The 23,810-nt window shown below is 41.2% G+C and overlaps 1 protein-coding gene across 40 annotated transcripts in view; it reads left to right on the plus strand.

Moving 5' to 3' along the window:
- Positions 1-23,810, plus strand: part of RIMS1 (regulating synaptic membrane exocytosis 1) — a 507,196-nt gene that overhangs the window by 291,168 nt on the left and 192,218 nt on the right. For all 40 annotated transcript variants that reach the window (XM_073336446.1, XM_073336400.1, XM_073336430.1 and 37 more), the window contains 4 exons: positions 10,800-10,867; positions 12,493-12,603; positions 15,361-15,460; positions 18,907-19,030. In XM_073336446.1, coding sequence (XP_073192547.1) covers positions 10,800-10,867; positions 12,493-12,603; positions 15,361-15,460; positions 18,907-19,030 — 403 coding nt within the window. The remainder of the gene's footprint in view (positions 1-10,799; positions 10,868-12,492; positions 12,604-15,360; positions 15,461-18,906; positions 19,031-23,810) is intronic.

Genomic DNA, 23,810 nt, shown 5'->3' on the forward strand with positions numbered 1-23,810 from the left:
GGTAAATGTATAAGTAGCCATGCACTTAGATGTTACAAGTTGCAAGAGCCAAAAAATGCCATTACAGATACACCAAAAGTCAATGCTGCAGTGGCATCTCTAGCAGAGGATATGGTAATCCAGTCTGAAGGGGATTTCTTTCCCAAAAGATCCTACTGGTAGAAAGGTGGAAGCTACCCTTAGAAGTGACTTTGAGCTTTTGCTGGCTACTCTTAGAGCATCTCTGTCAGCTACATGCTTTGCAAGAGCCATCCTGACTTGCAGTCTGCATTTAAGAAAATTTCCTTACCAACAGTCTTTGTGACAGATACCTCATAACATGCTAAGAGATTTTTAAGCTGGGGCCATGGAATGTATGTCAGCAGCCAGACACCATACCTGGCTTTGTGCCTGAAAGGTTGAGCTCACTCCAAACAAATTCAGTGCTAATTTAAATTCACAGGTTCTCTCCTCTTTGGGGGAAAACTAGACAAAATAGTCACAGAAAGCGCTGCCAAACTGAGATAGTCCCTCTCTTTCCAACTCAGTGCTCTAAGGAGGAACAACAAACCTAGCAACAGACAAAAAAGCTCCTTTCATCCATCCTAACAAGGATAACAGAGGAAAGGCACAGGTATATCAGGTAAAAATCCTGGAACTGGGGATCAGTTGGAAAATCCCAAGGGGGATCTATTGCCTCTGACAGCCCACCATCACAATAAATGAATGTGACTCCACCCAGACCTGAATCTAGGAGACAGAATTTCCCACTTCTCAGGCGAATGCTCTCAAATGACCACAGACAAATGGGTGAAAGAGAAGTGAGTTGCGGATACTCCCTTGAACTAAATTCCCCACCTCATCCAATCCCCCATCCCAAGCGACTCCATAAAATGTGAGCTGATATTAAATGAAATCTCATATCTCCTGGAAATAGGAGCAATATAAAGGGTTTCCTCAGAAGAAAGATTCTTAGGACTGTGCTCCATTTTTTTCATTGTCCAGAAGCATATGGAGCGTCAGAGCCATCTTGGATTTCAAGCAGCTCAACAAATGCGTGAAGAAGATGAGATTCTGTATGGATACCCTAGCTTCAACAGTAACATCTATGTCTTTTTTGTTCTGTGGATCTAGCAGATGCACATCTCTTATGACCATCACACCACACACTGCTGAGATTTGCGTACAGCACAGCCCACTACCAGTATCATATGCTCCCATTTTGTCAGCCCCTAGGGTTTTTACTAAGATCCTGGTGGTAATAATAGCCAGACTCAGGTCTCAGAGCACTCACCTGGATCCCTTCCTAGATGACATCTTGATCATTACTCTGACCAAAGCAGCAGCAAGTAGTGCCACAATGCGGACACTGGATCTGTTTCAAGCACGCAGATTTGTGATAAACACCAAGAACAGCTCCTTGACTACCTCCACAAAGGTAGTTCACATGAGAACAGAAATAGACTATGATGTATGATGTATGATGTATATCAAAAAACAAAGTGGAGCAAAGAGTGTAATTCTACACACAGAAGCAATGGAGATAATGGAATGGGCAGTGAGATCTCTCCCTTCCATTGGAGCAATACATATAAAAGGAGAACTTTACCAAAAGGCAGAGTGGTGCCTGAATCAGGAAGTCTTCTCTCTGATTTTGCAGAAGTTTGGCCTTCTGGCAGTCGACTTGTTTGCCAGTCACAAGAACACAATTGGCCGATGTACTTCACCAGGGAAGCAGACTCCCAAATTCCTGGGGATGGGTGCTCTTTCCTCAGATAGTTACAAGAACTCTTATATGCATTCCTGCCCTTTCCACTTTTGGGAAAGGTGATCCAGAAGATAAGGCAAGAAGCAGCAATGGAGATAGTGCTAGCTCCACCATGGCCAAGGAGACTATCGTTTTCCGATCTGATAGAACTGAAATTGGAGCCACCAGTAAACTACCAGTAAACCAGACATATTTTACCAAAGGCCATTGCTCCATCCAGACCCAGTCTGTCTGCAGCTGACAGCCTGGCCATTGAGAGCGAAGAATTAGCCATGCCAGGATTATCTTCCGAAGTGACTGGAACTCTCTTCTTCTCCAGGTGAGCTTTAACCGTAAAGGCTTATTCCTCCACCTGGACTAGGTTTAGCTCAGGGTGTCAAGAGCACAACAATAATCCCAAGGATCCTGGTATCCCAATTATCTTGAACTTTCTTCAGGAAGGTATAGATAAGGGACTTTATAGCATGCCATGTGTCTGCTGTAACCTCCTATTCACAGAGAACCCTCAGACATCCAGATTTCTTTGAGCAGTCAGACTGGCTAAACCTGTAGTTAGACCAATCTTTCCCAAGTAAGGCCTACCACTGGTGTTAAAAGCCCCACACTTAGCCAGGATGGGCAGGGATACAAAACCATGCTGTGAAGTGTCCCTAGCCTCTGTTTGCTAGAAGCAGGAAATGGGTGACAGGGGATGGATCACTCGATGATTACCTGTTCTGTTCATTCCCTCTGAAGCACTTGGCATTGGCCACTGTCGGAAAACAGGATACTGGGCTAGATGGACCATGGGTCTGACCCAGTATGGCCGTTCTTGTGTTCTTATGTTCCCACTCCCTTTTGAAACAACTGTATCAATATTTTCATTCTACCGATCCATCAAAACCTGTTTTCTGATTCCCATCATGTCTGCTAGATAAGTTTCTGAACTGGCAACTGTACCCATGCAGGAACCTCATTGTGTGTTCCATAATGACAAGATGATGCTAAGAATTCCAGAATTTTTCTTGCCTAGGGTTAATTCATCTTTCCATGCCTCCCTTCATTCTGTCCAAACCCACCACATTTAGCAGTAAAGCTGTGGCACACTTTAGATTTTGAAGAGTGCTAATGATCTGTAGCAAGCACACCAAATCAACAAGATCGGGGTCCTTGTTAGTCTCCTTTCATCTGAAGTACCCACGGCTCAGGATATCCAGGCTATGCTAGCTAGATGGATCAAGCTGTGTATCTTAGAAACATATGAGGCATCAGTTACTCCTGTCCAGATGGCATCAAAGCACACTCTGCAATATTTATGTTGACTTTGTGGGCAGAAGGAGCTTGTGCTTCCACTGCAGAGAAATGCAGGGCAGCAAGGTGGTCATTAGTTAACACCTTTATCAGGCACTGTAACATGGACTTTCTGTCCTCTGCAGAGTCCTCCTTTAGAAGGAAGCTTCAGGCAGTGGACCAGTAGTGGCTTTACAATTTTGGGCAATTAACTTAGGGAGGTCTTCCCTATTTCATTCTGTCTTTAATTCTCCCAACCTACTGCTGTTCACTGCTCGCTACTTCCCATATGTATCAGATTTGTGGGAGACACAGAGCTGCAGAATGGTAAATTCCTTACCCAATAATTTCCTTTCCGCTTGCAGTGTCTCCCACAATTCTACCCACTCTGGTTCTCTTCCTAACCAAGAAACAGTGTTTAATTTTGACAGTTGTGCTTGTAGGCTGTAGCCAACACTACATAGTTTGTTGTTTGGCATTTAAGTTATTGTTACTAATCATATTCTATGAGTTTTTACACAGCTATGGAATGAAATCATCTGTCAGCAAGCCAGAGAAAAAGGCACGGTTAGTACAGCCTTTGAACTGCCTCTGGAAATTAGAGACAGGAGAGTAATAGCCCATATATATCAAAATTGTGGGAGACGCTGCTAAGAGAAAGGAAATTATCAAGTAAGAAATTTATCATTCTCTTATAGGATGTGGTGGAAGTCCTGTTGCTAGTATTATTTATAATTTGGCATAATTATATAATTATAATCATAATACTACTTGTATTCTATTCTGTTCTATTCTTATAGATGGGACAGGTGCCAGGTTGTAGTTTAGGTTGCTGAATACTTTATAAGATGTTTTCAGTTGCTTATAACTTTCCCAAATATAAGCTGTTCACTGAAATTTTCCATTCCAGATGTCTGACTCGGGCTGAATATTTTTTTTGGGGGGGGGAGGATTTTTAATTAAAATAGTTCAGGTATTTTCAGGAATGAGGTTTGGTAGAAATGTATTGCTTTGCCCATATTAAAAAAATATTCCAATGGTTTTGTTGGGAAGCTTTAGCACCTCCATGCTTTAGGGGCCAGTGGCTTAACATTTGGCAGGAGGTGATTCTGATGTCAGGCCTTTTATCTACTCTGTGAAAACTTGCTAGAATATGGCCAAGTTATAAGCCTCTAAAAAAAATGGAGTTTGCCCATGCTCAGTTGAGACTTGTTTGAACTCGGTAGCTAAATTCTCCGAAGATTCCATCTATTCTGGGCATGCTCTGACCCAAGCTGCAGGGACTAGGCAGGACTTTATCTGCAATTGCTCCTCTTCCCAACTGCCAGAAGCTGCTGTGGCAGTGGGCACAAGAACTTTGACCATGGGAAATGGATCCCCCTGCTGGTGCCCAAGCAGTTGTCTCCATGCTCGTGTCCACGCACAGTAGAGGAGGAGGAGGCAGCCTGACTGAAATGCAGAAGGTGAGAAACAGGAGAAGGGTGGGGACAAAGGCTGGACAAAGGGGAGCAGGAAGCGATAGGTATTTGATTTTGAGGGGAATTAAGAGCAGGCCAAGAGGGAGGAGCAAGGCCAGGAGCAAAGGCGGGAAGAAAACTCGGGTGGGGAGATAGAAACGTCACAGGAGAGGGTCAAGAGCACAAGGAGGGTGAACAGGAGAGAGGGAAGGAGCAGATGAGGCCAGGTCATGGTGAGGGCAGGAGGAAGGAGAGATGGGGGAAAGGAAGGAAGACATGAGCAGAAGCTTGGGGATGGGAGGGACGGGGCAGGAAAGATAAGAGCAGAGGGACAGAGATAGGAGTGTGGGCACAGGCAGGAACCAAGTGGGATAGCAGTGGAAGGTGGGGTACAACCTCCGTTCAGCTCCCCTGTGCATATTACATGATCACATCAATTTTTTTCCATAGGACCCCTGCCTCCTTTAGTCCACATAATACCTGTAAGAGAATGAAATCCATAGACATAGTAAAATAGGAAAAATGCAGTATATAGACATTTGAGGACTCTGAGGTGTGGAATTTACTGGAAATCCAACTATATATAAAACACATTGTACTGACATGGGGAAGTGAGGAAGGAATTGGAATTTGTGGTCCAGCAGCTTCAGTTTTTCAATAGTCTGATACTATGGCTAACACTTGTTAGAAATGTACTACATTATACAAAGTTTTTAACATTTGTTATGTACAGTAAAAGAAGGACACCGAGGCACAAATTTGAGATTATATTAGCAAGTTATGAAATAATTTCATGGTAGGGATTTGTAATGCCTTGGTATTGGGCTGGTTTATTGCTCCGGTTAAAGCAATGTGAATGAACACATTGTTTTGAGAAATCCCAAGTCCTAGTGATGGGGTTATGCAGTATATAAAACATGACACAAGCCACATTGAGATGTGAAGATAAAAATATAAAGTTTTTGTTGTTGATGTTGTTGTTGGTAAGAAAAGTTACTGTTGTTAACACATTATATTTAGTTTTTGGTTTTGTTTCAGTCACTGATATCCCATTTTGTTTGGATGTTTGTTTCTATGTATCAGTAACAGTAATGATCTAAAAGTGTTCTTCGCTTATATAGTTATACTTTCTAAAAGTTAATAAAAGCACCCAGGCATTTTGTCTAAAGTGTGTCTAAAAAGTAAATTGGGATTTTCTGAATTAAAATACATATTAGAAGTGAAATCCTGACCCCACTGAAGTCAATGTGAGTTTTGCCATTGACTTGAGTGAGGCCAGGATTTCACCACAGGGTTTTTAATAATCACCAAAGCGTGCCTAGGCATATCACGGGACAAGTATGTGCAGATTTTCTCCACAGTATACCCTCTGCCAGTACACACTGTGGGGCATGAATTGTCATCATTTAAAAACACAAGGAAAATAATATGCATATATGTTTGAAGGCAGGTAATGTTAAACTTTCTTTAATGAGCTGTTTTTTTCCAAACCTAGCAAAGAGTCACCACCAAACTAAGGGGAGACCATGTGCCACATATGAAAGTAGAGGTCCAATTTCAGCTCTTGGTGAAAGACGAATTGTTTGGTGGGACAACTCCAGTTACTTCAAGGGCTGAATTTAGCTTACATAGTTCAGTTTTCTTTTAGCTATTTATTTGCATGTTAAATGATAAAATTGGCTAGTTTTAATTTGTTCCTTTACATCACCAGTTTTATTTAAACTTAAAAAATTGTCTACTTTGGCGCCAAGATCAGGTATATAAATACTACTAGCGTCTCAAAAATGGTTTAGAATAAGTTGCCCTTTTCAGCGTCAACTATTGCTTTTGATAATACTCTATATTGTCACAAAGGGTAATAATAATGCAAAGGTATGAAAGGTAATAGAGTACAGGGGGCATATAAATATTGTGTTTTAAAAAAGAGAAATGATCTGTTGAAAAAACAAACAAAAACAACATACCCAGGCTCTGTTCTAATTGCATCAGGCTCTCTCTTCCCATTTGTTCCATTCCAATCTGTCTCATTTTCCCAAGTCCTTCCCAACACCTTTTGCAGCCATCCTTCTCATCGTAAAGTCACATTCCATATTTGGCTGGTCAAAATACACTGCCAAGTCATTTGTTCTCCAGCCCTCCCATTACACAGCCCCCTGTGAGCTTATACATCCTTCGTCACTTCATCCCCAGTGCATGCAGCATGCTCTCCCCTCTCCCTCAAAGTCCCTCAAAACACTGGTTCTGTGATTCCAATCTGCACTTGCTCCCAAGTCCTCCCGAACATATCCACTGAGTTTCCCCTACAACACCCAATTGATTCATGATTGCTCCAGTGTGCATCATCAGTAGTCTCTTCTCTCTACACACAATGCATGTCACCTCTGTCTGTCCTGAACAAAAATAAAAATCACAACTTTGAATTAAATGTGTTGCATTATTTCCTCTGCCTGTACTGCTACTTTGTTTGGTACCCTGTGTTGCATTCCTTTATGGCTGGCTCCCTTTGTGTGTTTCCCTAACTGTGTCATAGAATCATAGAATATCAGGGTTGGAAGGGACCACAGGAGGTCATCTAGTCCAACCCCCCTGCTCAAAGCAGGACCAATCCCCAATTAAATCATCCCAGCCAGAGTTTTGTCAAGCCTGACCTTAAAAACTTTTAAGGAAGGAGATTCTACCACCTCCCTAGGTAACAGATTCCAGTGTTTCACCACCCTCCTAGTGAAAAAGGTTTTCCTAATATCCAACTTAAACCTCTCCCACTGCAACTTGAGACCATTACTCCTTGTCCTGTCCTCTTCTACCACTGAGAATAGTCTAGAACCATCCTCTCTGGAACCACCTCTCAGATAGTTGAAAGCAGCTATCAAATCCCCCCTCATTCTTCTCTTCTGCAGACTAAACAATCCCAGTTCCCTCAGCCTCTCCTCATAAGTCATGTGTTCCAGAACCCTAATCATTATTGTTGCCCTTCGCAGGACTCTCTCCAATTTTTCCACATCCTTCTTGTAGTGTGGGGCCCAAAACTGGACACAGTACTCCAGATGAGGCCTCACCAATGTCGAATAGAGGGGGACGATCACGTCCCTCGATTTGCTCGCTGTGCCCCTACTTATACATCCCAAAATGCCATTGGCCTTCTTGGCAACAAGGGCACACTGCTGACTCATATCCAGCTTCTCGTCCACTGTCACCCCTAGGTCCTTTTCCGCAGAACTGCTGCCTAGCCATTCGGTTCCCTAGTCTGTAGCTGTGCATTGGGTTCTTCCGTCCTAAGTGCAGGATCCTGCACTTATCCTTATTGAACCTCATCAGATTCCTTTTGGCCCAATCCTCCAATTTGTCTAGGTCCCTCTGTATGCTATCCCTGCCCTCCAGCGTATCTACCACTCCTCCCAGTTTAGTATCATCCGCAAATTTGCTGAGAGTGCAATCCACACCATCCTCCAGATCATTTATGAAGATATTGAACAAAACCGGCCCCAGGACCGACCCCTGGGGCACTCCACTTGACACCGGCTGCCAACTAGACATGGAGCCATTGATCACTACCCGTTGAGCCCGACAATCTAGCCAACTTTCTACCCACCTTACAGTGCATTCATCCAGCCCATACTTCTTTAACTTGCTTTAACATCCAGACCATACTTCTTTAACTTTAAGTTTAACAAGAATACTGTGGGAGACCGTGTCAAAAGCTTTGCTAAAGTCAAGAAACAAGACATCTGCTGCTTTCCCTTCATCCACAGAACCAGTAATCTCATCAAAAAAGGCGATTAGATTAGTCAGGCATGACCTTCCCTTGGTGAATCCATGCTGACTGTTCCTGATCACTTTCCTCTCATGCAAGTGCTTCAGGATTGATTCTTTGAGGACCTGCTCCATGATTTTTCCGGGGACTGAGGTGAGGCTGACTGGCCTGTAGTTCCCAGGATCCTCCTTCTTCCCTTTTTTAAAGATTGGCACTACATTAGCCTTTTTCCAGTCATCCGGGACTTCCCCCGTTCGCCACAAGTTTTCAAAGATAATGGCCAATGGCTCTGCAATCACAGCCGCCAATTCCTTTAGCACTCTTGGATGCAACTCGTCCGGCCCCATGGACTTGTGCACGTCCAGCTTTTCTAAATAGTCCCTAACCACCTCTTTCTCCACAGAGGGCTGGCTATCTATTCCCCATGTTGTGATGCCCAGCACAGCAGTCTGGGAGCTGACCTTGTTCGTGAAGACAGAGGCAAAAAAAGCATTGAGTACTTTTTCCACATCCTCTGTCACTAGGTTGCCTTTCCACATCCTCTGTCACTAGGTTGCCTCCCTCATTCAGTAAGGGGCCCACACTTTCTTTGGCTTTCTTCTTGTTGCCAACATACCTGAAGAAACCCTTCTTGTTACCCTTGACATCTCTCGCTAGCTGCAGCTCCAGGTGCGATTTGGCCCTCCTGATTTCATTCCTACATGCCCGAGCAATATTTTTATACTCTTCCCTGGTCATTTGTCCAACCTTCCACTTCTTGTAAGCTTCTTTTTTATGTTTAAGATCCGCTAGGATTTCACCGTTAAGCCAAGCTGGTCGCCTACCATATTTACTATTCTTTCGACACATCGGGATGGTTTGTCCCTGTAACCTCAACAGGGATTCCTTGAAATACAGCCAGCTCTCTTGGACTCCTTTCCCCTTCACGTTAGTCCCCAAGGGGATCCTACCCATCTGTTTCCTGAGGGAGTCGAAGTCTGCTTTCCTGAAGTCCAGGGTCCGTATCCTGCTGCTTACCTTTCTTCCCTGTGTCAGGATCCTGAACTCAACCAACTCATGGTCTCTGCCTCCCAGATTCCCATCCACTTTTGCTTCCCCCACTAATTCTTCCCGGTTTGTGAGCAGCAGGTCAAGAAAAGCTCTCCCCCTAGTTGGCTCCTCCAGCACTTGCACCAGGAAATTGTCCCCTACGCTTTCCAAAAACTTCCGGGATTGTCTATGCACTGCTGTATTGCTCTCCCAGCAGATATCAGGAAAATTAAAGTCACCCATGAGAACCAGGGCGTGCGATCTAGTAGCTTCTGCGAGCTGCCGGAAGAAAGCCTCATCCACCTCATCCCCTTGGTCCGGTGGTCTATAGCAGACTCCCACCACTACGTCACTCTTGTTGCTCACACTTCTAAACTTAATCCAGAGACACTCAGGTTTTTCTGCAGTTTCGTACCAGAGCTCTGAGCAGTCATACTGCTCCCTTACATACAGTGCTACTCCCCCACCTTTTCTGCCCTGCCTGTCCTTCCTGAACAGTTTATAACCATCCATGACAGTACTCCAGTCATGTGAGTTATCCCACCAAGTCTCTGTTATTCCAATCACGTCATAATTCCTTGACATCACCAGGACCTCCAGTTCTTCCTGCTTGTTTCCAAGGCTTTGTGCATTTGTATATAAGCACTTGAGATAACCTGCTGATCGCCCCTCATTCTCAGTATGAGGCAGGAGCCCTCCCCTCACAGACGTTCCTGCCTGTGCTTCCTCCCAGTATCCCACTTTCCCACTTACCTCAGGGCTTTGGTCTCCTTCCCCCGGTGAACCTAGTTTAAAGCCCTCCTCACTAGGTTAGCCAGCCTGCTCGCAAAGATGCTCTTCCCTCTCTTCGTAAGGTGGAGCCCGTCTCTGCCCAGCACTCCTCCTTCATGGAAGACCATCCCATGGTCAAAGAATCCAAAGCCTTCTCTCTGACACCACCTGCATAGCCATTCTTTGACTTCCACGATTCAACGGTCCCTACCCAGGCCTTTTCCTTCCATGGGGAGGATGGACGAGAACACCACTTGCGCCTCAAACTCCTAGTGTCTCTAGAGTACTCATCATCATTGTGCACAGGCACCTCTTCATAGTTTCTTCTTGTGGTTTGCTGTTGGCCCCTCCTCTGGGTCAGCTGCAACCAAATGTCTCTTTTTAGTGGCAGCTTCCTCCAGAATCATAATTAGCTTTTTAAAGGGCTGGCACTGTGTGTTCATCGCAGTAAGGATGAGAGGTATGAAAGGGGGCGTTTATCACTGGAAGGTGGGTTTCAGCAGCACAGAAAGTCAAGCTGGGTCATGCAGCAGATATTCAGTGAACTACTGAGAAACTGAAGGTCTTTGTACTGTGACACATTTTTATTTTTGAAGTGTTGGTATATATTGTTGTCCCTAAATTAAAACATTTAAGATCATTCAAATCATGGTATAATTTATGCATTTGCTTCATAGAATTATTGTACATTAAAATTCATGCATACAGGTGATGCATTCACAGACATTTCTCTCTGTATGAGATTACAGATTTCTTTCCATTCGTATTCTTCCAGGTGACTTGGATTATTACTGGCTGGATCCTGCCACATGGCACAGTAGAGAGACATCCCCTATTAGTTCGGTAAGAAATAGGCAATGTAGGTTTATAGGTATGAAATAAATTGTTAAGAGGTTTGTTAATTATTTCATTTGCGTCACAGTGGTGCCTTCTAATCTTAGAATCTATGAAATTATGAATTTCAGTCTTTTAAGATGCTCACTGATATTAGAACTTTGTTCTGAACATGTGAAAAAATGTTTGTAGATCGTGAGAATCAAAATCAGGAAGAGATTTTCTATCTGAATCTATATTAGAAAAATAACTTGAGTATTTAATCTGAAATAGAGATTTTTTTTCAAATGAGGCATTGTATTTCAATCCATTAGGGCCTAGGCTATCAGTCAGACACCAGTGATGTCAGTAGAATTTTTGCCCTTGACTCTAATGGGAAAAGGCTCATCAGACTTTTACTATATAATGAACATATATGAAACAGCTGAATAACATAAATATTATTCTACAGGACTGTTATTTTTTAAAAGGAATTTTCAAGATAATGGAATACAAAGTAATGCATTTATTTTTACAAGCTGAAATACATCTTAAATGCATTAAGCTTCAAATCTGTTTTATGACTGCACTTGCACATTTTGAGTGTTGAGATAATTTTACAATGAAGAAGGGTAATTGTAAATAGTTAGTGAAGCAGGAGTCAAGAACTATAGTTAAGGCCCTACCAAATTCACTGTCCATTTTGGTCAATTTCTTGGTCATAGGATTTTAAAAATAGTAAATTTCTTGTTTCAGCTATTTAAATTTGAAATTCCACAGTGTTGTAATTGTAGGGATCCTGACAACTCCAAAAAGGAGTTGTCGGGGGGAGGAGGGGAGGGTTGCAAGCTCATTGGAGGGGGGCTGTTGGTACTGCTACCCTTACTTCTGTGCTGCTGCTGGCAGTGGCTCTGCCTTCAGAGCTGGGCAGCTGGAGATCAGCGGCTGCAGGCTGGGAGCCCAGCTCTGAAGGCAGAGCCACCGCCAGCAGAAGCCTAGATGTAAGGATGGCCTGGTATTCTATTGCCACCCTTACTTCTGCGGTGCTGCCTGCAGAGCTTGGCCCTCAGTCAGCAGCCGCCACTATCCAGCTGCCCAGCTCTGAAGGCAGCAGTGCAGAAGTAAGGGAGGCAGGGTATGGTGTTGCCACCCTTACTTCTGTGCTGCTGCTGGTGGGACGCTGCCTTCAGAGCTGGGTGTCCGGCCAACAGCCACCACTCTCCAGCTGCCCAGCTCTGAAGGGAGTGCAGAAATAAGGGTTACCATACCATAAATACCATAAACCCCTCCTAAAATAACCTTGTGACCTCCCTGCAATTCCCTTTTAGGTCAGGACCCCCAGTCTGAGAAACACTGGTCTCCCCCATGAAATCTGTATAGTATAGGGTAAAAGCATGCCAAAGATCAGATTTCATGGCAGGAGACCAGATTTCACAGTCCGTGATGCATTTTTCATGGCCGAAAATTTGGTAGGCCCTAACTATAGTATTATAACAGAGAGAATTTTGTCATAGACATTATGCAGCCAAAGATTAGTTGGATTTATCTCTACTGTGACATACTAATTTAGCTGATTCTATTTGTGTGTGTAAAACAGGAAGAGATTTCCACTTTTTTGCTTCCACTTTTTTGCTTCCACTGATATTTTCTAATAGCATCCCGTAACGTGGCAACCATCTAAAGAGGGGGATCGCTTAATTGGACGTGTTATTCTTAACAAGAGAACTACCATGCCAAAAGAGTCAGGTGCATTACTGGGGCTAAAAGTAAGTATTACAAAGATTATGCTGTAAATGAATGAAACTTCCATTAGCCTAATAGATAACCGTTTCGTACACTATAGCATAACATAGATATCCAAAAAATCTCCAATTATACTGCCATTTGAGACCAATTTTACATAGTTATGTTAAAAAAGAGTGGAACATAGCTTTTCCCCCTGTGCATTGGACAGCATCCTGAATTGATGCAAATATATCAAATATTGCCCTCCACTCCATTATGTGTACTAGAACCCCATTGACAGTGCAGCCTTTGACATGTAACATACAGTAGCTGCATCTGATTGTGTCTATTTAATCTGTCATGAATAATGACTGCAGTATGTATATATTACCCAGATATAAGAACACCTTCTCTGTCTCTCTGTAAAACATACAAAAATAAAATACAGGAGAAACACACACACTAGATAGATAGATAGATAGATTAGATTTAAAAAAACATGGCATGAAATTCTATAATTTAGATCCTGACTCTGCCAGATACTGAGTGCCTCCTCAAGCATGCTAAGGACCATCAAGTACCCTGAGGTTGCAGGTGTTCAACAAAGCTCAAGATTTAGCCTCAAGTGTTTTTTGTTTTGTTTTTTAAACCAAAATTGTGCAAGATGAAGTGGAAATGCACCCTAACTCAGGCAGACTTTGTTAAGCCTTGAAAAATTAAAGTGAAATATTATCAGCGGAAACCTTCTTTAATCCCTTTTTTATATTAGCCTATTTACCCATGGCAAAAGGACAGAACTGTTTTGATTGGAAGGCCATGAGCTAGAACATAGTCTATTCATCTGCCTGTTCTCCAAGCATACACAGTACATCCTAATGCATTCATGGATTTACTGATTTTACTACATGCATTTCAATCGTGTAATCTTCATCTCATGTTCCACATTCATGAGTGTCATCTAGACACTAATATTCACAAAATCAGTGTTTAAAATCTGCACTGCTGGGAAGAAACACAAATTGCACACAGTATATAACAGTGCATCTGAATAGTTTTGGATAAGTCACCTTAAATAAATAACTGCCCTTCAAAACCTAGCAGTGCTGCTCTTTAATATAATTCTCTTAATATTTTTGCATCTGTAGCAAAACTGGTGAGTTCTGACTTTTTCCCAGTTTCACCCTGGGCCCAAAAATTAAGACGTTATTTTAGGGTAACAAAATCTACAGCTGACTTTTCCTGACTGGAAACGAGTTGGGTTTTTTTTTAAACTGGAGGAAAAATGCTAAAGATTTAGGCCTCAAAACAGGAAACCTCTTTTAGGGAACCTCTACTGTTGCTTTCTTGATTCTTACCTTGATTTGTTATGTGCCGTACTACAGATCATTGACTCACCGGTAGGCTTAGCAGGGTGTCCTGTTGCATCCTTAAAGCTAGTGGAGAATACCTGAGATTCAATTGTATAAATCAGTGTACTAAAATTAAGATCAGCCACCACTGTGGCAATGTGAATAAATAAAACGTTATCAATGGCTGCTACACTGGTGGGTAATGAACATTGTAGTGCATTTCATTATAAAACTCTACGCAGAATATTTCTGAGAAGACCCACTGGCTGTACAGATTCATTAGGACAACCCAGCCATTCAGAAATGACCTGTAAAACCAGCATGATCAAAATATTGGTTTTGTATTGCTTTAAAAAAACTTTAGGCCTGTACTTTGTGTAGATTTTTTTTTTACTGTGAGTAGGTAGTGTAACTTGTGTCATTGCATTTTTTTTTTATTTTGACAGAATTTTTAAAATTCCAAATAGAGACTCTCAGCCCTAGGTAATATGTCTGAATTGATAATGACCACTGTGGACAAAAGCAAAATCTGTTTTATTGCTACACATATTCACATACTGTAAAAATGTCAACATGTCTTTGGTTTTTGCATTGATGTTATTTATTAACTGGCCATGTCATTAATAAGACAATCAGCAATTTCTGTATGCTGAGAGGAAAGAGGTTTTAGAACTCTTCCTTGCCTGAGTCCCTTTGAAGAGACTCATGTCGCTTTCTCCATCAATGTACTGTGCATCCTTATTTGGAGGACACTGTCATCTCTGTTGGACAGAGGATGGGAGAAGTCTGGTGCCTCTGCCTTGCTTTCTCTTTCATTAAATCTTTACTGCCTTCTGATGAAGGTGTCAGTGTCTGTTGTTAGCTGCTAATGATATAGTTCCATTTGTTGTATTTAGATGTACTGTTCTCATGTATTCCCTAATACTGTACACAATACATTTTTAGTTGAGAGTTTCAACTTTTACATTATTGGTTTTTTAGCACTTCTATACTGACTGCTCTGTAAGGCATTTCCATGCTTACAGTCTGCTGTTTCTGCACATCCCAAACAGTTAACCATAGATTTGAACAAAACACGTTTTGTTGATTATTGTCTCAAAAAACCCACAACTGATCATTTCTGATATTTGAAATGCTATGCTATACATTCTGAATGAGTCTAATTAAACTAATGTTTTCAGAGGCAAGTAAGAGGGAATTTCAAGCTCTCTTCACTCTCAATGTGACACAATTATGCCTTTTTTTATACGACACTCTCCTTAGCATGAAGTCCATATACAAATACCGTTGATAATAACAACACAGTTAATTGTGAATGACTGAGGCCCTAGTTTTAAAAATAACGTTAATGTGATTAAATAAACCATGCAAGATAAACTATTTAGATTATATTCCTTAATACGTTGCCAAGTTTGTGGTTTAAAAATACATAAATTTATGATTATCCAGGTTGTTGGAGGAAAAATGACAGATTTAGGACGACTTGGTGCCTTCATTACCAAAGTAAAGAAGGGTAGTCTAGCTGATGTGGTGGGACATCTAAGAGCAGGTAATAAAATCAACTATTCTTAGACAAATTCATGTTATTGTTGTGACTTTCTAAAATGAAATTGTTAATGTTATGTATTATGTGGATAATTTTCATATATAAATATTGTAAATGAAAAATGTTTTTCATGTTAATGTGGGCAGTTTTAATAACATGACTACTGTATCACTACATAATTACATTTTGCTTGGATATATGTGTAAATTCTATATGGTACTTATTAGCTGCTGAAGGATCAACATTGAGTTTCACCAGTAATATTAATAAAATAAAGAGTGAATGGTTTTAGGAAAAAACAGAAAAGATTTTCTCAAATAAAATCATTTTATCATGAAAATTATTTGTAAGTAATACTCTGAACAAAAACAGTAAAAAGTGCAATGCCTTGAAAATGAACTGCACCTAGATTTAATTCTGAGATTGGCAGCTGGCAGAAGGGAAAGAGGGAAACTGGGATTAGAAATTAAGGGGGAAAGTGGTGACTGGGCTGGCTGGCAATGAAACTGGGACTGGGAGCAAAGGCAGAGACTGAGATTGGGAGCTGGACTGACTGGGTAAAGAGACTGAGATGATGGTATGAGAGAGAGAGGAGACAGATCTGACAAGGAACCAGAATGCTGGGGTAGAATTGAGAGTGTCTAGGCAAAGAGACTGGGACAAGCAGCTGGAGGGGAATAGGCAGACACTGAAATTGGATGAGGAGAGAGCCTGGGAGATAGTGGGGACAGATGGGAGGGGATTAGAGGCCGAGTCAGGGGAGAGACAGTTTGGATGAGGAGCCAGGACGGGTGAACGGAGGACTGGCTGGGTAAGGAAACTGGTGAGAAGTAGCTGCATGCAGTTGGGAACTGTCAAGCAGACTGCGACAGTTGGGAGAGTCAGGAAGTGTGAGACTAGGACTTGCTAGGTAAAGGGACTGGGATGAAAAGCATGAGACAGGGACTAGCTACGTGAGGAAAATGAGATTGGGAGAGGAACAGGTTGGAGGGGACAGGGCAGAAGGAGTCAAACTTGGTGGTAACTGGCAGGAAAGTCTGTGCCCTCCAAAACCTGGAATGGAACCAAAAATTCTTGAATCTCACTACTCCTTTTCTGTCAGCAAATATCTGTGAAAACCAATGACAACCACATCTCTCATTAGTCCTGGTCCACATTGAGGATGACAACCTATTACTGTTATCAGTTACTCCATTAGCTTAATGGACAGAGGTCTGTGCAGTGGATCTAAAGTAGTGGTTCTCAGCCCATGGGCCGTATTTGGCCCAATTAGCACAGAGCTGAAAGGTCGTGCCCAAGATCCCGGGTTCCCAGCACAGGGGTGTCCGAGCTGCCCTGCTGCCCAGCACCGAGGGGTCCGGCTGGGCATGCCCTGTGTGGCGGGAGTTCAGGGTGGAGGCTGCCAGCGGGCCCCACGGGGTAAGGGATTGCTGGCAGCCCCACAGGGTCAGGGCTCCGGGGGTCCTGGCCAGCCCTGCAGGGTTGGGGTCTGGAGCAGCCAGCCCGCTCCATGCCCAGCTGCTGCACCGCCCGGCGCGGAGGGGTCAGGGCTGCCAGCGAGCCCAATGGGTTTGGGGATCCAGGGTTCCCAGCCAGCCCTGTGAGCTCTGGGGATCCGTCACAGCTGTCCAGCCCTACAAGCTCCGGCGCTGCCGGCCTGCCCCGCCTGGTGGGGGTCAGGGATGCCGCCAGGCCCCTGCAAGCTCCAGGTCTGAGGCAGCCGGCCCAGCCCATGCAGAGGGGGTGTCGGGGCTGCTGGGCAGCCATGTGACGGAGGTCCGGGGAAGCCACCTGGCCCCACTGGGTCCAGGGTCTGGGCAGCTAGATGTCGGGGACCAGTGTCCAGGGTAGCCTTCTGGCACTGGTGTCCAGGGTGGGCAGCCGTCCGTCCCGCATAGCGAGGGTCGAGGTTGGGGCTGCTGCTGCCCTGCCACCCAGCCCCTGTGTTCCAGGTAACACACTGTGGGCTGCATATGTGGCCCACTATGTGTAATCAGTTGAGAACCACTGATCTAAAGGGTCCAACCATGCTACTGAACATACAAATGTCAATACAATGCCACAAGATAATTTTTTTCCAGTTTGCTTTTTTTAAAAAAAAATCTAGGAACTTATGCACACAAAATCTATATTAAAACATTATTAAGGTTGCAAAGTCAAACATTCAAAAATTAGGAAATGCCAGAATTAAGGTTGGCTGTACTAAATAGGCTGCTAGTTAGTTTTAGATAAATAACCCAGTTTATTTCCCGCCACTTGATAGAGGAAAACTAACTTCAGCAACGCTGAATGATAATACTCCTTCATTAATGTACTATAACATTTCACATCCTAAAGGATCCCAAAGTGCTTTACAAACATATACAAACTCTGCACAGTGATCTTTATGTCTACTCCTGAATTGCAGATTCCTCAGAGTTGAAAGAATAGTAATTGTTGAACATAGAATTGTGGAAGGCAGAATGTAATTATCTGAAATCAAGTTTGACTAGGATGGACTTTTAATCTTATGAAGAATTCCTTTAGATTTTTAACAAACTCAGTTTTTCAGGCCTTACTTTAGATCTTATCCAAAGGCCTCTGGCAACACAGTTAAAGCCCGACACCATACCTGAGTCATTGGTACAGGACTGAATCTGAGAAATACTAAGTCATTATCACGAAATAAAATAGTAATAAAACAAAATGCAGTCTGCCTTGTAGTGCTTTTGATTACTGCCTATGGTTGGCCCTGTTAGTAATTGCGAACTTATTTAATGGTTTCCTGAGAATTAATTTTATATATTGACCTTATTTTAGAAAACATTTTTAAGGTTTCCCTCTTGATGTAACACTGACAAATATAGAGATACATTGTAAGTATATGTTTGAATTCTAGCTCTGAACACCTTAAAAGAGTGATTAACTCTCATCCAACAATTTCACATCAGCTTGTTTCTTTTATCTTTCCAGGAGACACTGACTCATCCATCACCTTTTAATCTTTTGTTTCATTTAGTACAAGCTATGAAGACTACCCTTTGGGTACCAAAGTCATATTAAATACATATTATATAACTGTCATTGAAAAATCTCATGATTTGTAAGTTTTTAACTCTTAGGCAATCAGATATGTTACTTTTGGAGATCAACCTATCTTTATTATACACAGCTCTCGTTAATAAAGTGACTCTCAAAAGGTAGCACACTTCTTTCATTTCATGGCACAATACTGGTTGCCATATTATTTAGGAAATATTGAAAACACTGTACTGTTTGTAGGTAATAGCAGTGTTTTGGAAACGAGTATTGAGAGTGTCTTAAAAACTCTTTCTAATATCTTCACAATAGTATTTTTGATTTTAGGGAATGTAGCTTAGAGTTACATTGACTTTATATATGTTTTGCTGTTTTTGTGAAAAAAAAATATGGACAATAAGATTAAAAATATCTTTCTTTTTAAATTCAAGGGGATGAAGTTCTAGAATGGAATGGTAAACCCCTGCCTGGAGCTACAAATGAAGAAGTTTACAACATTATTTTAGAATCAAAATCAGAACCTCAAGTTGAAATTATTGTTTCAAGGCCTATTGGGTAAGGCTAAAAAAACATGCTTCTTAAGTTTAGTAAATTACATGTATTAGCAGGATTTTTAAAAACTGATACATATCTATATATATTTGTAGTGCTGTAAAATACTCTGATATGTTAACATACTAGTCAGTTTGAAAGTTATTACCTTATAATATTGGAGGACAATTTACCTTTTGAAACGTTTACTTATAATCTCAGGTTTCAGAGTAGCAGCCGTGTTAGTCTGTATTCGCAAAAAGGAGTACTTGTGGCACCTTAGAGACCAACAAATTTATTTGAGCATAAGCTTTTGTGAGTTACAGCTCACTTCATCGGATGCATTCTGCATTTTCTACTGTAGCTGTAGCTCACGAAAGCTTATGCTCAAATAAATTTGTTAGTTTCTAAGGTGCCACAAGTACTCCTTTTCTTTTTACTTATAATCTGTATACTCCATTTTCTTCACTGCCTGTTACAAACTTAGATTTGTTCTATAGCTGCAGTAATATCACTATTAAGGCGAAATTTTTGAGACAAAGTAGTAAAGAGCATATTTGTCAAATGGCAAAGGGGAAATATTGCCAGTAATGAACATAAACTGAATAGACCACCTTAAGGACCTTGCCAGAGATCAATCTGGGTGGCTCTTGATCTGCAAGGGGTCTTGTCCCTTTGGGATTTTCCATGATGTTGACAAGAGAAACTTGGATCCTGATTCTGCAGGAGGTACTCAGGTGAGACTCCCATTACAATGGGTTGGAACTGTGCCTGAGTAAGACCTGCTTTGTTAGGCTCTCAGACTTGATTCATTCACAGTAACATCAATTATCTGAACACTGCTGACTTGGAAGCAGGCATCAGTAAACATTAAACATCATATGACTTGAAATAAATCAGTTCATGAGGAATTCAAGGAGTGCCATTTATAGTTAAACATTCTAATGTCTAAGTTATTTCCAAGATTTTTTTTACCGTAATTATAAATGATACTGTCATTAAAAGGTGTTTGTGTAATATCTGTGTTCATTAGTTTATAAAATCATTCTCATAATAACAGTTTACATTAAATTATTCTGAATTTAATATAAATCCAAGTTGGAAGTTGCAAAATAATGATAATTTGGGGGACAAATTCTGTTTGTCTAGATTGTACAAATAGTCCCATAAGGAATCAGTGAAACTATTTGCTTAAGTAAAACTAGTAGGGTTTGGTCCTAGAGCTGTGACCAAACTGGGTACGTCTACGCTGCAGCTAGGAGGTGTAATTCGCAGCTCGGGTAGACATACACACGCTAGCTCTGCTCAAACAAGCACCGAAACATAACAGAATGGCTGTGGCAGCCTGAGCTGTGTCTCTAGCTAGCCACCCAAATACAATCTTGACGACTCCCCGCATACACACTCAGGCGGGATTTTGGTTTGTCTCAATTTTTTTTACTCAGGAATAACAAGAGGTGGGCAAACAGTCAGAGTTTAGTTTCAGATAAAATTTAGTAAAATTTGAAAATGTTTCTTTAGTTTCCTATCTGAAATTCACTTGCCCAAATGTCAGTGATATGTGTTCTGTATGGCACTCAACACTAATGCTTTAGCAGTAATCTTCTAGTTAGAAGCCCAGCTGTTTTTTTCTCCAAAATTGTGCATTCTTTTCCCAATCTGACATTTCCGGATTTCATCCATGTCATAATTTATCTGAAATGTGTCTCAGATCCAGTAATGATCTTTAGAGTCAGAAGCTTGAAACACTTTATTCTTACTAGAAGGTTCTGCTCCCTGTGCTTGACAATAAACCTCTGGTTTAGTTAACATAGAATGATTGTTTAGTATTTACCAGCTGTTAATGTACCTGTGATAATGTGAGATGGCTACATTTGGTAGATGTTGAACGTGTTTTTTTTTTAATGGAGACCACTGTACTTACACAGAATTGGTGTACTACATTGGTACTTCAAGAAAAAGTAGGTTAGAGAAGATAAAAATTTTTGGACAGCCATCTTGAGAGTGGCCTTTTAAATGGAAGGTGAAAACTTGACTGTGAATTTGTTACTCAGAGACGGAAATCAGCATTAGGATGGTAACTGCAGCACATATAAAAACCTAATGCTGTATTTCTTATTCAGGCAAACTCATCCATGTACTTTAATAAGGAGATTTGCCCAGGTGAAGACTGTAGAATCAGACTCTAACTCTTAAGAATACCAAAACCAAACAAATGTTTTTGAAATTTTTAGTCTTAGGTCCAAGCTTTCCCATACTTAACTATGTAGCAGAACCAGTATGTATTTCATTGGGCCTAGATTGGACCTCGGTGTGGTTTTGGGTGGAGGAGAATGCAAAATAATTAAACAACTTGAGCAATTAAGGCAGAAATACAGAAAGAAGATGCTGAGTAAGTAATAGAATATTGTTAAATTGGCACTTGCAGATAGTGCAGCTTTAGCGATAGTAACACTGACATATTTTAAGTACTGCATTATGTATGGTTAATAATTTGTAAGATAACTGACCAGTAGAGAAGATGAGTAAATGAGGTAATTATAATAACTTTCAAAAGCTTTAAAGTACAACTGAAAATGTTCAGTAAAGTTTTCTTGAAGAAGAATTGTACATAAAATACAATTGCTGAGTAATTAGATTCAAAGTACATGCAATACTGAATGTATCATACTAAGCCCACTGTAAATTTTTTTTTACTAATGTCAGGAATGTACCTCTTTAGATCTTATAGTGTTAAACTTGACAGTTTTTATTGCACTTGTGAATAGTAGAACCCAAATGTGATTATTTGCTTCAACATATGGTTTGATCAATGGATAGTTTCTTGCAGTAATATTATAGACCAAATCCTGCTCACTTTAATCATGTGAGTATTCATATGAGAGGTTTCAGTATTACTATATTATTAAATCAGAGTAGGATTTGACACACTACCTAGAAATGTCCTTCTGCTGTAATCATTCATTCCTGACATTTCACTACTTACAGCTATTTCCTACTGGCACTAATAACTGGAAAGAACAAATAAATGTCACAAATGGACTAGAGCATATAACTTGAAATGAAAGGCTTCATTAAAGACTTGATCGTGCACCCATTGCAGTCAAAAGAGAAATTTCCATTGACTTCACTCAGAGCGAGATTGACCTGTCTGTCATTTTTTAAATGGTCAATCACACACAATTTACAACAGAAGAAATTTTGATAAAGACTAACAAAGAACAATGCACCATAAAAATAATTATTTTCTTTAATTCTGAAATGCTACATTTGAAATAAACTGTAGTATAGGAAGAACATTATTATTGTTGTTTGCTTTTAGATGACAGATTGCTAGTCTCCTGTAGCTTCTTTTTTGCTTTGCCAGCTGAATTATGTGGTGACTCCAAACTCATAAAAGTGAATCTTAGTATTCAGCTATTAATAGAGATCTTCCTTTGTTTAATACACAATTTAATCTAATTTCTTATATAGTAAAATCTTCAGGACAGGGATCCTGTCTTTCTATATGTTTGTAAAGCAACCAGCACCAAAAAATTCCCAATCCTGACTGGTGCCTCTGGACAAGTAATAATAATAATGATACACTGTATTAAATATGGGTTGACATTGAAATTGTAATTTTATCCTTAATAGCACACCATATATTATTATTTCTTGAAGACCAGTAGTGGTAATCCATTATTATCCATTTTCATGTGCAGTGACTTCACGTCCTTTGTACCTATATACATAAGTAATGTCTTCCATGGCTAAGAGTCGCACAATCAGATTCACAGACTATACTATATACATGCTAGTCATTAATAAATGTCATGTGATGTGTCAGTACAGAATTTTGTAGGGATTCCAAGTAAAGATGATTTCTGAACTGGTTCCTCAAATCCCTGCAGTAAGAGCACCATAACCTGGTGTCTGTCGCTGGCCACATTGTCCAGTGACAAAGACAATCATACTTCTCTGCAGAAATGGCCTTTAAATTATAAAGAAACACAGGATGCCACATTTGTTTTACTAGCCAGAGAACTGTTGCCCATTCAGTCTCAGGTAAACCTTGCGGAGATTGTACTCTTTAAATGCATCGCCTAGATTCCTGGGGTGATGTCTTGACCCCCCACTCTTGCGCTCTTCCACCAAGAACAAGGGACAGAGCAGTGTAAAGGGGCTCTAAAATGCTAGTTCCAGCTGTGGGAGAAGGATTCCCCCGGCACAAGAACTGCAGAAGACAGCCATTAGCTTCTTTTCTGTGACTCGCTTACAAGCTCTGATGTAAGGAACATGCCAAGGAACATGAGCAGGGTGCCAGAATGAGGCTGGGGGCAGGAACAGCATGTCGGGGCAGGGACACAGCAGCCCTGAAGACTCTCTAAATTATGCAAGGGATGTCTCAGCCCTCAGAGCAGACCAGGTTTATTTCGGGGGTGGGCCCAAAGGTGGCTTAAAATTAAAGCGTTTTCTGCCTGGAATGTATAGTTTTAAACAAAGAAGGCATGATTATTTTTCCCACTCCCCAGTTTCCATAGCCTGGCTCCAAAGACCAGTTCTGTGTTATCTTCTTTAACCCCCTTTAAGCCCTCCTCTCTGCTCTTTAACCCTTGGCTTGTGTCTTCCCCTCTCCTTCACTGTCTTATTCAATTTTCTTCTTGTAAACCATAAGGGCCTGATTCTCATTCTCATTTTATACTTAGATAGTGTAACCGCTCTGACATTTAACTACTCTGACAGTGCAAAGTGGCTTTAATGTAAATAAGAATCAGCCTGTAAGAATCAGTGAAGTCTATCTATCTATCTATCTAAAATTCTT

Source organism: Lepidochelys kempii, chromosome 3, assembly GCF_965140285.1.
Source record: "Lepidochelys kempii isolate rLepKem1 chromosome 3, rLepKem1.hap1, whole genome shotgun sequence".
Taxonomy (NCBI): Eukaryota; Metazoa; Chordata; order Testudines; family Cheloniidae; genus Lepidochelys; species Lepidochelys kempii.